The sequence below is a fragment of the Pelodiscus sinensis genome, chromosome 20 (assembly GCF_049634645.1).
Source record: "Pelodiscus sinensis isolate JC-2024 chromosome 20, ASM4963464v1, whole genome shotgun sequence".
Taxonomy (NCBI): Eukaryota; Metazoa; Chordata; order Testudines; family Trionychidae; genus Pelodiscus; species Pelodiscus sinensis.
In genome coordinates, this window is record NC_134730.1 from 6,077,380 (window position 1) to 6,092,408 (window position 15,029).

The following is a 15,029-nucleotide window of genomic DNA, read 5'->3' on the forward strand; positions in this document are numbered from 1 at the left end:
GGAGGAGTCGTGACTTTTTTCATGCTCTGATTTTGGTTGTAATGGAAGGTACATTGAATAAATGAAAGCTCTTATTTTTTTGACTGCATTTCTAATAGCATCAATCAAAGCTGTGGTAGTCACCTCTGATTTGCTGAACTCCTATCAACTGATGCTTTCATTAGCAAAGTGCTCGTTCTGCTATCCTGAACTTCAGAAAATACTGTACTTGATACAGCCTCAGTTTAAATTAGGGTAGTGATGCAAGATCAAGTGTAGAGCCATTGACACAGCAATGATAATCAAGACCAGCTTTCTGAGTATTGCTGAAGAGGTACTATAAATACAGAGTAACGTGGACCCAGAGGGATCATAGACGGGGAGTATTTATACAGTACAGATTATTCAAACTGGTACTAATAAGAACTGAATCTAGGATGAAGGCAGTGCTGACTTGGCTTCTGGCAGTTCCACCAGATGCTTCAGTCTATCACAAGGAACATCATCATAGACAGATCCCAGTACTGTACCATGAAATGCAATAACTTAATGTGTGCTCTTCCTTCTGAGTTGTAATCATCTCATCTATATATTACTGTTTTTATATTAACGCCTGGCCATTGAGATTTCATAATCTAAGGACTTTGAGATTTGTCATCAAGGTGAAAATCATTAAATGCAAGAGTACAGGCAGTCCCCGGTTACATGGATCCAACTTACATCTGATCCCTACTTACAAACGGGGTGAGGCAACCCCGCACTAGCTGCTTCACCCCAGCAGACCAGGGAGACGTGAAGCTAGCGCCCCCCCCAGCAGACCAGGGAGACGCGAAGCGGCTTTTCTCAGCAGACACCTCAGCTTGAGAATAAAGGACTGAGGGAAGTGAGGTGTGGGAGAATAAAACTGAGCTCTGGAGAAATGTTTGGCTAGAGTTTCCCCTACAATATGTACCAGTTCCAACTTACATACAAATTCAACTTAAGAACAAACCTACAGTCCCTATTTTGTATGTAACCCGGGGACTGCCTGTAAAGCACAACAACAAAATGGAGAATAACTGGCTAGGAGTAGTACTGCTGAAGAGTTTCAGGGGTTACAGTGGATCACAAATCAAACATGACGCAACAGTGTGGCCAAATGTGTGTGAGGCTAATATTCTGGATATTTTTACAGGGGTGCCATAGGTAAGACGTGGGAGGTAATTGTTCCACTCTACTTGGCATCGGCAAGTCCTTAGCTAGTGTGTTGTGTTCAGTTCTGGGTTTCACACTTTAAGAAACATATGGAAAAACTGGAAGGAGTCTTGTAGAGGGCAACAAAAAATATATATATTTTTCAAAAACATAGAATCATAGAACCATAGAGCTGGAAGGGACCTCGGAAGGTCATCAAGTCCAGCCCCCTGCTCTAGGCAGGACCAATCCCAACTGAATCAACCCAGCCAGGTCTTTGTCAAGCCGAGACTTAAACACCTCTAGGGATGGAGACTCTACTACTTCCCTAGGTAACCCATTCCAGTGCTTCACTACCCTCCTAGTGAAATAGTTTTTCCTAATATCCAACCTGGACCGCTCTCACCACAGCTTGAGACCATTGCTCCTTGTTCTACCGTCTGTCACTACAGATGGAGTGGAGGGCCCAAAACTGGACACAATACTCCAGATGTGGCCTCAACAGAGCCAAATAAAGGGGAATAATGACATCTCTGGATCTGCTGGCAATGCTCCTCTTAATGCAACCTAATATGCCACTAGCCTTCTTGGCTACAAGGACACACTGTTGACTCATATCCAGCTTCTCATCTACTGTAGCCCCCAGGTCCTTTTCTGCAGAACTACTACTTAGCTGGTTGGTCCCCAGCCTGTAACAATGCTTGGGATTCTTCCCTCCCAAGTGCAGGGCTCTACACTTGTCCTTGTTGAACCTCATTAGTTTTCTTTTGGCCCAATCCTGTAGTCTGTCCAGGTCACTCTGGACCCTATTCCTGCCCTGCTGTTTCAAAGAAAGGGCTGTTTCAAAGAAGATGTGATTAATTGTTCTCTATGTTCATTAGAGATAGAATAAGAAGTAATGGGCTTAATTTATAGCAAGGGATATTTAGGTTGGATATTAGGAAAATGTCTTAATTATAAGGATAATTAATACTGGAATTAAGGAGTCGGGAAGTTGTGGAATCCCTTTCAGTGGAGACTTTTAAGAATACGTGAAATGCAAACTTGTCATGTATGGTCCTACCTCAGTGTGGCAATTGAGAGGAAGGACTAGATGACTCTTGATGTTCCTTCCAGACCTACATTTCTATGATTCTGTGAATGTTGGTGAATAAAGCATGAAGTATCAATAATTTCACACTTTTGTGAGCATCTGCATGAGTTCCCTTACATATTGAAGCAAAATAAATACCTATCACTTGCAAAGATTTTAAGTAATAATATATAACTCTTATTTATATTTGAAATGCTGTTATAGCCTGTGGTTTTTATAAAATAAACCACAGGTTGTAATAGCATTTCATACATTTCCTGTACAAGAAATGATTATGTGCCCATTGTAAATATTTGCTGTCCGAGCCTTACAGGTATAACAAGTGTTACTAAAATCAGGAAAATGTCCATTGACAAACTAGAACAAAAATATTGCAATGTGAAATAATAACCTGCCTTATTTAGCCTACTTTATGCCTGAACGATTAGATTCAGACCCATTATGTTGTCTTTTAGGGTTAAAAAAAAATCCACACCACTTGTTCTGAATCTTAGAAACCAATGGTTTATCCTCAGTCTAGCTAGAAGCAGTAAGATGCCCTAAAAAGAGAAGTTTGCTTGCTAGTCCTGAGACTCATATGTTTTTGGGTTTTCTTGTTTTGTTTTCAATAACCTCCCCCAACCCAAACCCATCACATTAGTGATGGATCCTGGTCATGTGCCAATTGAGGCACATTGTGCATATGCTAAGAAGACAGGGCCAAGAATGATATAAGGGGGAAAAGTATGCCAGAAAAGAGTGAGCTGGACATTGAGAAGTTGTTGCTGAGCATAAATGCAATTAGAAATCCAGTCGTATCAGATTATAGGTACATGATAAAGATTGAAGGCTGTTAGTGGTTGATGAAATGTTGCTATTATGGGTCTGTAAATAAACAGCTTAATCTACAACAGGGATAGGGAACCTCAGGAAGAGAATGTGGCCCCCAGCTTGCCTGGATCTGGACCCCAAGACTCAGGGATCCCCCCACATTGGGAAGCCCGTGTTGGTGCTCCAGCTCCCTTGTTACCCACCAACAGGGCTGGAGCATACAAAATCTACTATCCTGGGCCTTCCAGGCTCTGGTGTACCAGGTGAATGTGAGTAGTGTTGTCTTTCTTCTTACAAGTGTTTCACTTTGCTTCTCACTTGTGTGTGGCCCTCGACTGATTTTTCTGTGGGTCAGCAGCCCTCAACCCAAAAAAGGTTCCCTGCCAGTGATCTACAAGAATCTGTTCTTCTAATTCTTGGTAAATGTTGGTGGGGTGGGGGGAGAAGAGTGTTTAAGACCATAACATTTGTTACTTTTTTTTTAAATGATGGAATGTTTTTGAATGTAAGTCTTACCTCCATTTCAAGCCATTCAAGAACTGGTTGTGAAATAGAATATGTACCCCATCTTTCTTTCCATGCTGTTTGTGGTGTGCCAGTCTTCCTGCTACTAATAGCTCAGTGTGCTGAATTTTAAAATCAAACACATATTCCCCACATTTCCAGCTTTGTCTGGGAAAGTACTTTATCTCCTAGAGCAGTGTTTCTTAAACTGAGGCAGTCGGAGGTGTACTGCGGAGAACAACAGAATTCAAAATGGCTGCCTTTAAAGGGGTAGGTGACTTTTTTTTTTGCACAATAACTTTCCCTTGACCCTTTTTTTCCCTCAATAACTTCCCCACCTGACCCTTTTCCCCCTACCTTTTTTTTTTCCTCAACAAAAAATCCTTGGTGTTCCTCATAAAAAAAGATTATTGTTTGGTGTTCCTTGGTCTTAAAAAGTTTAAGAAACACTGTCCTAGGGTTTGCATAAAGAGTTGCAGAGCATTCAGTGGGGCTCTTAAAAGGGCTTCAGGGACTGTTGGAACAAGACTGAATGTGAAATAGGGGCCACAGATTTTCCTTTGGGTTAAGTTCATTAACTGTGTCCAGTTCTGGGTCCTCCACTGCAGAAAGGATGTGGACACACTGGAGAGGGTCCAGCGGAGCGCAACCAAAATGATTAGGGGGCTGGAGCACAGGACCTATGAGGAGAGGCTGAGGCATTTGAGCTTATTTAGTCTACAGAAGAGAAGAGTGAAGGGGAATTTGATAACAGCCTTCAACTTCCTGAAGGGAGGTTCCAAAGAGGATGGAGAGAGGCTGTTCTCAGTAATGACGGATGGTAAAACAAGGAGCAATGGTCTTAGTTACAGTGGGGGAGGTCTAGGTTGGATATTAGGAAAAACTATTTCCCTAAGAGGGGGGTGAAGCACTGGAATGGGTTACTTAGGGAGGTGGTGGAATCTCCATCCCTAGAGGTTTTTAAGTCTCGGCTCGACAAAGCCCTGGCTGGGATGGTTATTTGGGATTGGTCCTGCTTTGGGCGAGGGTTGGACTCGATGACCTCCTGAAGTTTCTTCTAGCCCTATGATTCTAAGGAGATAGTTTTTTCTGAATCGTAGCTGGTTTGCGTTTGAACAGGGTTCTTATTTTGGGCTCAGAACTTGGTTTAATTACCCGTTTCCTTATGCTATGGAATGTGTGATTGGAAAATAGGATTCAAATTCAGGCCTATTCATGTTAATGTTTGAATCCTGAAGCATAATGCTAATGCATTATATCCTTGCTGATGATAGGTTTCCCTATTTCACATTACTGAAAAGATCAAATTGGTGAGTAAATGAACAAATGCAACTTTAAAAAACCTAAGGAGAATCAGAATATACCTAATTTTGTCAATTGAAATGCAGATAAATACATGAAATTTCATAATGAGCTAATTATGTTGTCGTTTGAAAAAAAAAATGAACCCATTATAAAAGGTGTGCAGTTTAGCATAGTGCACATTAGAGAGTTTCGTTGGCTCATGCTCCGTAATTGTGCAAACTAACTAGCAGAAATGTTTAAATGATCTTAGCTTTGCTACTTTATATGATTTAATTAAATTTTTCATGAAGAGGTATTAAAATTGTTCTTGATGAAATTATCAGTATGATTTTTATTAGATGGTTTAAATTATAAGAGTTTTTTTGTGTAATTTATTACACCTTTTGATATTTAATGTTCCTGGGATAATAAATGCATTTGACATTCATGAGATGTATTATTCCAGAGAGGCTGTTTTAGTTTAGTGTAATTTAGTACCCACTTATAAAGTGTCACCGGTTCTTAATACTGATCTCTCTTTGAATTACTAGCTGTCATGAAGAACAGTAATAGAAAAAGCTATTTGCTGCTAAAGATTAGATGATATGCTGGTAAAAAAAAAATCCTCACTATCTCTACGCTGGAACATACACTGTTGGTAACACTGCTGCAAGTGCTGTATTGCTGAATACTGTAATTGGTTTTGCAGAGGACTGGCTAACACCTTGCTGAAAACATTGACAAAGAAGATTTTGCAGTTTCTTTTCAAGTTTATTAATTAGGAGGAGGAATGGGATATATGACTTTGTTTGTAGCCATATGCAATGTCCCTATTTCAGTGTCTGAAAAAATAAAGCCATTTTTGTGAGTCATAGGGTCAGAGTTGATGGGGTAGGTTGAGAGAATGGAGGATTTCACCTAAAGTGTGGAGAGCAGTGCACTGGTGATTGTGTATTATAATAAATGCCCCTAAAGCCTCAGACTTGCAGGCACTGACGAGAAAGAGTAAGTTACAATGAATATCTGTGTCATGAGAGAGAGTTTTCCCATTCCAGAAACATTCTTAGACCAACCTGTGGCCTTACCTCCCGTGCAAGCCAACTAAGGATGTTAAGTAGTGATTATTGGCTAATCATGTAGTTGCTGGAATTTCCATAGACTACTCAATTAGTCGATAAGGAAGGGCAGTTACAGCACTCAGTCTCTGGTCCTGCCGGGTCTCAACACACACACATGCACACACACCCCTCTGCTGCAGCTCTGCACTGTTAAAGGGACAGAGGAGACAGTGCAAGGGGAGGCTGGCTCAATGCTTGGTCCCACAAGTCTCAGAACAACCCTCTGCTGCCACTCTGCATTATTAAAAGGACAAGGGAGCGGACATGCAAAGATGCTGGCTCGCCTGTCCCTTTAATAGTGCAGAGTGGCAGCGTGTGTGTGTGTGTGTGCTGTTCTAATAGCTGTGGGACCAAGGACTGAGCTAGCATCTTGCATGCCGGCTCCCCTGTCCCTTTAATGGTGCAGAGCTGTAGTGGGGTGATGGTGGGGGAACGAGCAAGTAGTTGATAGTAGGGATGTGAAGGACTAGTCGCTTCTCCCCCCTCTTGCTGCCTCTTTCAGATAGAGGCATGAAGTGGAGGGGGGAAGAAGAGGGAGTACTTCAAAGTGGCAGTGCCACTTGAAGCCTGGGGACAGACGCCGGTCTTCACCGCGGGCTGTACACTGCATTTCAAAGTGACAGCGCCGTGTGGAACCCAGGATCAGCTGTGGACTTCCTAGCTGACCTGGGCTCCATGCAGCATTGCTGCTTTGAAACAATGCAGGGAGTCCGGCGTCAGGCTCCTCGTGGTGTTTCAAAGTCCCCAGCTGACCGCAAGCTCCACATGGTGCTTTCACCTTGAAGTGTAGCAACAGCCCTAGGGCTGTTGCTTCACTTCAAAGGTGGAAGTGCTCTATCAACTAATTGAATAGTCGATGCAAAAATGCATCGACTATTTGATTAGTCAATTACCCCCGATACTTAACATCCTTAGTTGATAGTGCTAACTGATAAGTTCCTGCTTAACTGTTAGTCGACTACTCGCTTACATCCCTAAAGCCAACGTGTCCTTTTAGTTGAAGGTATTTCTGCAAGGTTGCAAGGAAGATAGAATTATGGAGTGGGGATTTATTACCAGCCTGAAAAAGTTAATGAACTTTCAAGGTTTTGGGATTAAAATGTCATTAATAATATCACTACTTCTTTGAGTGATTGCTCATGTGCATTCCAGTTCCTTCCCTGCCCTTTGTGAACCATCTATCCCACTTGCACTGTGCATAGCCCAAATTATCTCCAACTATTGGGTCTTGAGCATGGTGGTAATGGAATATTCAATTCTGTACCTCCCTTGCTCTGCTATCCCTTCCTTCCCCCCCTTTGGGAGCTCTTTTCAGGAACAGCTCCTTTTCCTGGAGGTGCAATTCTTCCTCATTCTGGGGGTGATAGAGGAGGTTCCCCTGGAGTTTTTTACTCCCAATACTATTTATTCCCACAGCTATGGAGGGGAACGAGTCTGCTCCTCATCCTAGATCTCAGGCACTTGAATGCATTCATAAGGAAGCTCAGGTTTCTGCATGGACCTCCATCGTTCCCTCCCTAAACCCGAGGGACTGGTAAGCTGTCCTTGACCTCAGGGATGTGTACTTACACATTTTCATCATTCCAGCCTGCAGACGTTTCCTCCACTCTGTAGTGGCAGAACACGATTATCAGTTTTCAGTGCTTCCCTTCAGCCCGGCCATGGTGCCTTGAGTCTTTACGAAATACGTAACAATGGTGCTTGCATTCCTTTATTCACTTTTTCCACACCAGTCATGATTTTATAGACCTCTATCATATCCCCCCTTTAGTCTCCCCTTTTCTAAGCTGAAATGTCCAAGTCTTTTTAATTTCTTTTCATATGGGACCTGTTCCAAACTCCTCATCGTTTTTGTTGCCCTTTTCTGAACCTTTTCCAGGGGGCTCCGTAGCTAACCTGATGGGTACTGTTGTGGAAAAAAATCTTCGGACAGCCATTCATGCTGCGCATGTACACACACATTGGAATGGACATGAGCAATGCATCTTGAAGAACAGTTATGAAAGGTTTTTTTCTTTAAAAAGCCCTTACACATCACCTTGCATTTCTAATTTTGTTTCAATTAAGAGGCTACAGAGACTTTAATTTCTCCTTCCTCCAGATTTGGATTTTAATACATCGTATCTTTTTTATGCCACTTTTCTTTTAAGTCATCTAGCATCTTAATTTTCTCCTAATCTTATTTTATTCTCTTTTGTAGTTCATGCTCATGCAATGTAGTATATGCAGCTGCTTCTCAGTCAGAATTCTGGCTTTACCTGCGTTTAGTACACCTATTCTTTTTTTAAAAAAATAGAACCAGAAATGTCAAGACAATGTGTGGGTTTGAAAAGTGTTTATTGATATGAATAGTGCGAGTCTTATTTTTTTGTAATTTAAATATTCTAATTATGGATGGCCTGAGCTCAGACAGATTCAGTATTCAATGTTTTCATAGCATGTTATGAGTCCCATAAAGTGAATTTTGTCCCTCTTGAACACAGGTGTTGAGCAAAATTAGTAATGTAAAAAACATTAAGGAAAAAGTCTGAAGGGCATTAAGACATTTAAAAGGCACAATGTGTGATGGACTTAAAACATGTGGTCCTCTGTGTGTTGTAGGAAAAAAAATTATTTCCAAAGCCATCTGTGAACCTTTTTAACAAAACAAAGATTTGTGGTTGTTTAAAGGAGCTGTTCCTCTAATGCAAGTCTATTTGGAAGATATGAATCATCGGTTTATGTGAGCCTGCATGCTCACAGATGAAAGGGAGAGGGAGTAAAAGGTGTAGAGTTTGGACACCCCTCTTATCTAAGATAAGAAGTGAAGCTAATCAGTTAGAGATTGTTCAAATCCTTTTCATCACAGCCATGGGGAATTTTCGCCTAGATACATTATCTATCTCTCTGGTCCTATACTTTTTTGATTTCAAGCCAAAATGTCAGTTCTAGAGCTGGTATCTTTTTGGCTAGGAGAAATACCAGTCAGAGGAGTTAGACTGACATAGATTGATGTGATAGAAATGTAGCCGTGTTAGTCTGGGGTAGTTGAAGCAAAATGCAGGACAATGTAGCACTTTAAAGACTAACAAGATGGTTTATTAGATGATGAGCTTTCGTGGGCCAGACCCACTTCCTCAGATCAAATAGTGGAAGAAAGTAGTCACAACCATATATACCAAAGGATACAATTAAAAAAATGAACAAATATGAAAAGGACAAATCACATTGCAGAACAGAAGGGGAATGCGGGGGGGGGGGGAGGGGAGGAAGGAAGGTAAGTGTCTGTGAATTGATGATATTAAAGGTAGGGAGAGTGGGTTGCTTCTGTTCTGCAATGTGATTTGTCCTTTTCATATTTGTTCATTTTTTTAATTGTATCCTTTGGTATATATGGTTGTGACTACTTTCTTCCACTATTTGATCTGAGGAAGTGGGTCTGGCCCACGAAAGCTCATCATCTAATAAACCATCTTGTTAGTCTTTAAAGTGCTACATTGTCCTGCATTTTGCTTCATAGATTGATGTGTCTTTTTAAAACTATTAGGAAATGAAAAGTTCATTCCCAGCTTCAGAGAGCTTTTTAATGAATGTCTAAAACAAGATGTGAAAAATTGAAAAAGTCCCTCAGACTAATTGTCTCTGGAGTTTGCATTCTTGGAGAAGCTAAGCTGGAGTTAAGTAATTTAATGGTCTCTCTTGGTTCCTAGGTAACTTATGGCTCCTTTGACTATACATCACTGCTTTATCTGTCTGACTACACTGAGGATTTTGGTGGTGGACGATTTGTGTTCATGGATGTAGGTGCTAACAAGACTGTAGAACCCCGAGCAGGTAGGTTTCTCAGTTTACCTTCATGACCTAGCTCTCTATTGACCAGTTCCTGTCCTGTCCGATACTCCCACTTGGAATTCCATAGTATTACTGAGGATAAAATTTAGCCTAATGTATGTCAAGTACATAGGAAAGTGGTTTGGATAGGCCACAGCAATTAACGGGATGATAGTAGTAAAATTCATCTTGTTTGTGGCTACAGTTTAGCTACATAGAAAGAAATGGTGAAATAAACTGGAAATTATCAAGATTTGAGTTAATCCGAGACTACCTGGGCACATGAAATAACTTCCTGAAAAGGCACAACCTCCCTTAATAGGATTCATGAGATTGTCTTTCTAAAGCCTCCTGCTTTATGGCGAAGTAGTGCTTTCCCCTGTGCTTGATTTCCTGTTTTCTGCTCCCTGACACAGCTAGAATTAGAACTGCTCGAGTTTTAACTGTTTCTGGGAAGAGTCTGTCTCAGCATGATCCCCAGCCTGCTAAGCAGGGGCCTGCATAGGCCCTCAGGGTATTTGTTCCCCTGTTTTAGCTACATGGATGAAGAGTCTTGCCATGTTGTATCTTGAGGGTGGATTGAAGTTCAGCTAAACGTCAGTGGGTGCAAAATGCTGCCACATGTATTCTGAGATGTATTTGCTCCAGGGAACCTGAGACGCTTCATTCACTGCCAGTTCATTTCTGCGGGTAGTTCATAGGGTTGCCAAGTGTCCGGTTTTGAACTGGAAAGACCGGTATTTGAGGGTTCTGTCCGGGAAAAAAATTAAGAAAATACCAGACATATAAAGTGTCTGGTATTTTCTAATTAGGTAAGTTTATTATTATTAGGAGTATCAGTACCTAGTTGCGAACTGCCTGGGTGGTAGACACGCTCACGCTGTGTGTGTGTGTCTACCAGCCAGGCAGTACGCAACAACGCGTGGGATGGGTAATGCCCTGGGATCCGTGTGCACCCTGATCAGTCTTGCTCCTTGTCGGCCAATTCTTTCCCCCCGCTCCTCCCCCTGGCCAGCCCCACTACCCCTGACTCCCTCCCAGCCAGCCCTGCTTCTCATCGGCCGGTTCCCGCCCCCCCCCCCGATATCCCCAGCCAGCCCCGCTTCCCCCGACCAGCCCTGCTTCCTGCCGGCGGGTTCTCCCCCGCTCCTCCTCCTGATCTTTCCTGGCCAGCTCTGCTCTGCTCCCCCTGATCCCCTCCCGTCCAGAGCTGCTTCCTGCTGGCCAGTCCCCCGTCATCTCCCAGCCGGTCCTGCTGTCCCTCCCTCCCCCCTCCCAAGCCAGCCCTGCTTCCTGCCAGCTGGTTTACACCCTCTTCCTCCCACATCCTCCCGGCCAGCTCCGCTCCCCGTCTGAGATCAAGTGTGTCCAGTATTTTTTTTGAAGCCACCTGGTAACCCTAGTAATTCATAAGTGTCAGTTTTAACATATAAAGCTTTAAATATGTTGGATTCTGGAAAGTAAATCTCTTTACTCAGTACTGGAGCTGTTGAGCTCTAGCTAACATTCCTTTGATTGAACTGCAAGAGGTCCTGGTGGCATTCTCGGAAATGCTTCCAGTTCCACGCACAGGGTCAGGTAGGCAGGCAGAGCTTCAGAGTCTCAATGCGTGGATGAGACGATGGTGTAGGGAAGAGGGGTTTAGATTTATTAGGAACTGGGGACACTTTTGGGAGAGGACAGAGAAGTGTGTCTCTCCCAGCCGGTAGGGGCTGATTAAGCAGCCGTGGGGCCGTGCTGCTGTGCAGCTTAGAAGGAACCTTGACCATGATCCCTATGATGACAGTCTAGGGACTAGAATTTCATCATTGTCTGAAGAAGAAAATATAACACTTGAGGAAAGCATTTTGGGGTAATTAAGTTATCCTGGGTTCCCCTAAATGATATAGGGTACAGCTTGCTCAGGAAGGATAGACAGGGAAAAAAGGGAGGAGGTGTTGCCTGATCTAAAAATAAAAAAGGAATTATATAAAAAATGGAAAGTAGGACAAATTACAAAGGATGAATATAGGCAAAAAACACAGGAATGCAGGTGCAAGATTAGAAAGGCAAAGGCACAAAATGAGCTCAAACTAGCTACGGGAATAAAGGGAAACGAAGACTTTTTATAAATATATTAGAAGCAAGAGGAAGACCAAGGACAGAGTAGGCCCACTGGTCAGCGAGGAGGGAGAAACAGTAATAGGAAACTTGGAAATGGCAGAGATGCTTAATGAGTTCTTTGTTTCGGTCTTCACTGAGAAGTCTGAAGGAATGCCTAACATAGTGAATGCTAGTAGGAAGGGGGTATGTTTAGAAGATAAAATAAAAAAAGAACAAGTTAAAAATCACCGAGAAAAGTTAGATGCCTGCAAGTCACCAGGGCCTGATGAAATGCATCCTAGAATACTCAAGGAGCTGATAGAGGAGGTATCTGAGCCTCTAGCTATCATCTTTGAAAAATCATGGGAGACAGGAGAGATTCCAGAAGACTGGAAAAGGGCAAATATAGTTCCCATTTATAAAAAGGGAAATAAGAGCAACCCAGGAAACTACAGAATAGTTAGTTTAACTTCTGTGCCAGGGAAGATAATGGAGCAAGTAATTAAGGAAATCATCTGTCAACACTTGGAAGGTGGCAAGGTGATAGGGAACAGCCAGCATGGATTTGTAAAGAACAAATCATGTCAAACCAATCTGATAGCTTTCTTTGATAGGATAACGAGTCTTGTGGATAAGGGAGAAGAGGTGGATGTGGTATACCTAGACTTTAGTAAGGCGTTTGATATGGTCTCGCATGATATTCTTATCAATAAACTAGGCAAATACAACTTAGATGGGACTACTATAAGGTGGGTGCATAACTGGCTGGATAACTGTACTCAGAGAGTAGTTATTAATGGTTCTCAATCCTGCTGGAAAGGTATAACAAGTGGGGTTCCGCAGGGGTCTGTTTTGGGTCTGGCTTTCTTCAATATCTTCATCAACGATTTAGATATTGGCATAGAAAGTACGCTTATTAAGTTTGCAGATGATACCAAGCTGGAAGGGTTTCGACTGCTCTGGAGAATAGGGTCATAATTCACAATCATCAGGACAAATTGGAGAAATGGTCTGAGGTAAACAGGATGAAGTTTAATAAAGACAAATGCAAAGTGCTCCACTTAGGAAGGAACAATCAGTTTCACACGTACAGAATGGGAAGCGACTGTCTAGGAAGGAGTACGGCAGAAAGGGATCTAGGGGTTATAGTGGACCACAAGCTGAATGAGTCAGCAGTGTGATGCTGTTGCAAAAAAGCAAATATGATTCTGGGATGCATTTACAGGTGTGTTGTGAGCAAGACACAAGAAGTCATTCTTCCACTCTACTCTGCGCTGGTTAGGCCTCAGTTGGAGTATTGTGTCCAATTCTGGGCACCACATTTCAAGAAAGATGTGGAGTAATTGAAGAGGGTCCAGAGAAGAGCAACAAGAATGATGAAAGGTCTAGAGAACATGACCTATGAAGGAAGGCTGAAAGAATTGGGTTTGTTTAGTTTGGAAAAGAGAAGATTGAGGGTGGGACACATGATAGCAGTTTCCAGGTATCTAAAAGGGTGTCATAAGGAGGAGGGAGAAAACTTGTTCATCTTGGCCTCTGACGATAGGAGAAGAAGCAATGGGCTTAAACTGCAGCAAGGAAGGTTTAGGTTGGACATTAAGAAAAAGTTCCTAACTGTCAGGGTAGTCAAACACTGGAATAAATTGCCCAGGGAGGTTGTGGAATCTCCATCTGTGGAGATATTTAAGAGTAGGTTAGATAAATGTCTTATCAGGGATGGTCCAGACAGTATTTGGTCCTGCCATGAGGGCAAGGGACTAGACTCGATGATCTCTCGAGGTCCCTTCCAGTTCTAGTATTCTGTGGTTCTATGATATCAGCTTGATTGGAGGGATGAGAACTAGATTAAATTCTATTCTGGAGCAGGAGGAAGGCTGTCGTCCTATACACATCCCTAGCAAAGTAACAGAGCAGATTTTTTCACGGGTTTAAATTGTTTTCTGACCTTTTGCACTTCTCCTGACATCACCTCTGCTGACAGCAATCAAGACTTAATTGTGAACTTCATTCTGTCTAATCAGATTCTTGTTTCAGAGCTTTTTTTAGTAATCGCTTATTTCTTTTCAACATCAGGAGAATTTACATGACCATGATCAGATGCAGAATGCAAGCTGATGGTTCATTAAACTAAGAGCACCTACTAAAGACCTTCTTGTGTTAGTCATTTTAGCTGTTTTTTTACATGGATGATTTAGGGTTTATCTATACAGGGGTTTTGAACCAGTTCAAGTTGAGTTAATCTGCTTCTAAAATGCGTCAACTAGGTTCATATTGTAAACTCTGGTGTTTTCTTACATAGTGGACTAAGTTTGCTGAGAATTTAATTGGTTTGTTCTGTTGTTTGTGTGCATGTGTAACACTGTTACATGTCTCCAGCAGCAGGTTCAATTCAATAAAACTTTATTTTTGATTTGATGTTTATTGTTTGCTGTCCAGTAATAAAAAGTTTGAAATTAATCTATTTGAATTCAGCACAGCATTGAAGCCCGAAGTATCTTCCATAAAGATGAAATAGTTAATGGAATTCAAAAAAATTAAGCAAGGTACCTCTTCCAAAACCCATAGACTATACTGTACAACTGACCATGATCCCAAACATCCGCTCCATGGGCTTAACAGCTGGATACATGGTTGTACAGTTTGAGGCCTGATTTTCAAAATAAGAACAATAGGCGTCCCTACCAGCATTCTTCCACCCATGATTAGCAGTTTCTCCCTTGAGCAAAACACAACATACTGCTATGGTAGTGGGCACATTTTTTTCTAGTGTGTCCAATCTGTTCCACAAATAGCGTCCATCAGTGTTCTCTGTAATTTTTCCATCCATGTGTGGAATCAGTTTTATTGTGTGCACTGAGTTATGTGCAGATGTGCACCACTAGTAGAAGCACATGCTTCTGGCTGTGGGTGCTCTGCTGAGTGGCATTTGAATCTTTCCTGGGTGGTTGCCCAAGTGCTCAGCTTACAGGGAACACTCTGTCTACCCTGTATGGTGTGGTGAGCAAATGATAGGCACATGGGTTCCATCAGTTGCCCTAGTATAGTTTGTGAATCCCATGTATGTGAAGCCAACAGCAATTGCCGGAGCATTACTCGGCTGTGTAACTTGGTGCAGCAGTCTCTTTCCCATGGGATGACACATTTGCATGACAGTGGCCTAAGGGGTTGATATCTCC

At 42.2% G+C, this 15,029-nt stretch overlaps 1 protein-coding gene across 5 annotated transcripts in view; it reads left to right on the plus strand.

Annotated features, from left to right (window-relative positions):
* Window positions 1–15,029, plus strand: part of OGFOD3 (2-oxoglutarate and iron dependent oxygenase domain containing 3) — a 78,483-nt gene that overhangs the window by 44,880 nt on the left and 18,574 nt on the right. For 4 of the 5 annotated variants that reach the window (XM_006132382.4, XM_075903543.1, XM_075903544.1 and 1 more), the window contains one exon: window positions 9,651–9,774. The exons of the other annotated variant lie outside the window; for it this stretch is intronic. In XM_006132382.4, coding sequence (XP_006132444.2) covers window positions 9,651–9,774 — 124 coding nt within the window. The remainder of the gene's footprint in view (window positions 1–9,650; window positions 9,775–15,029) is intronic. 5 annotated transcript variants of the gene reach the window in all.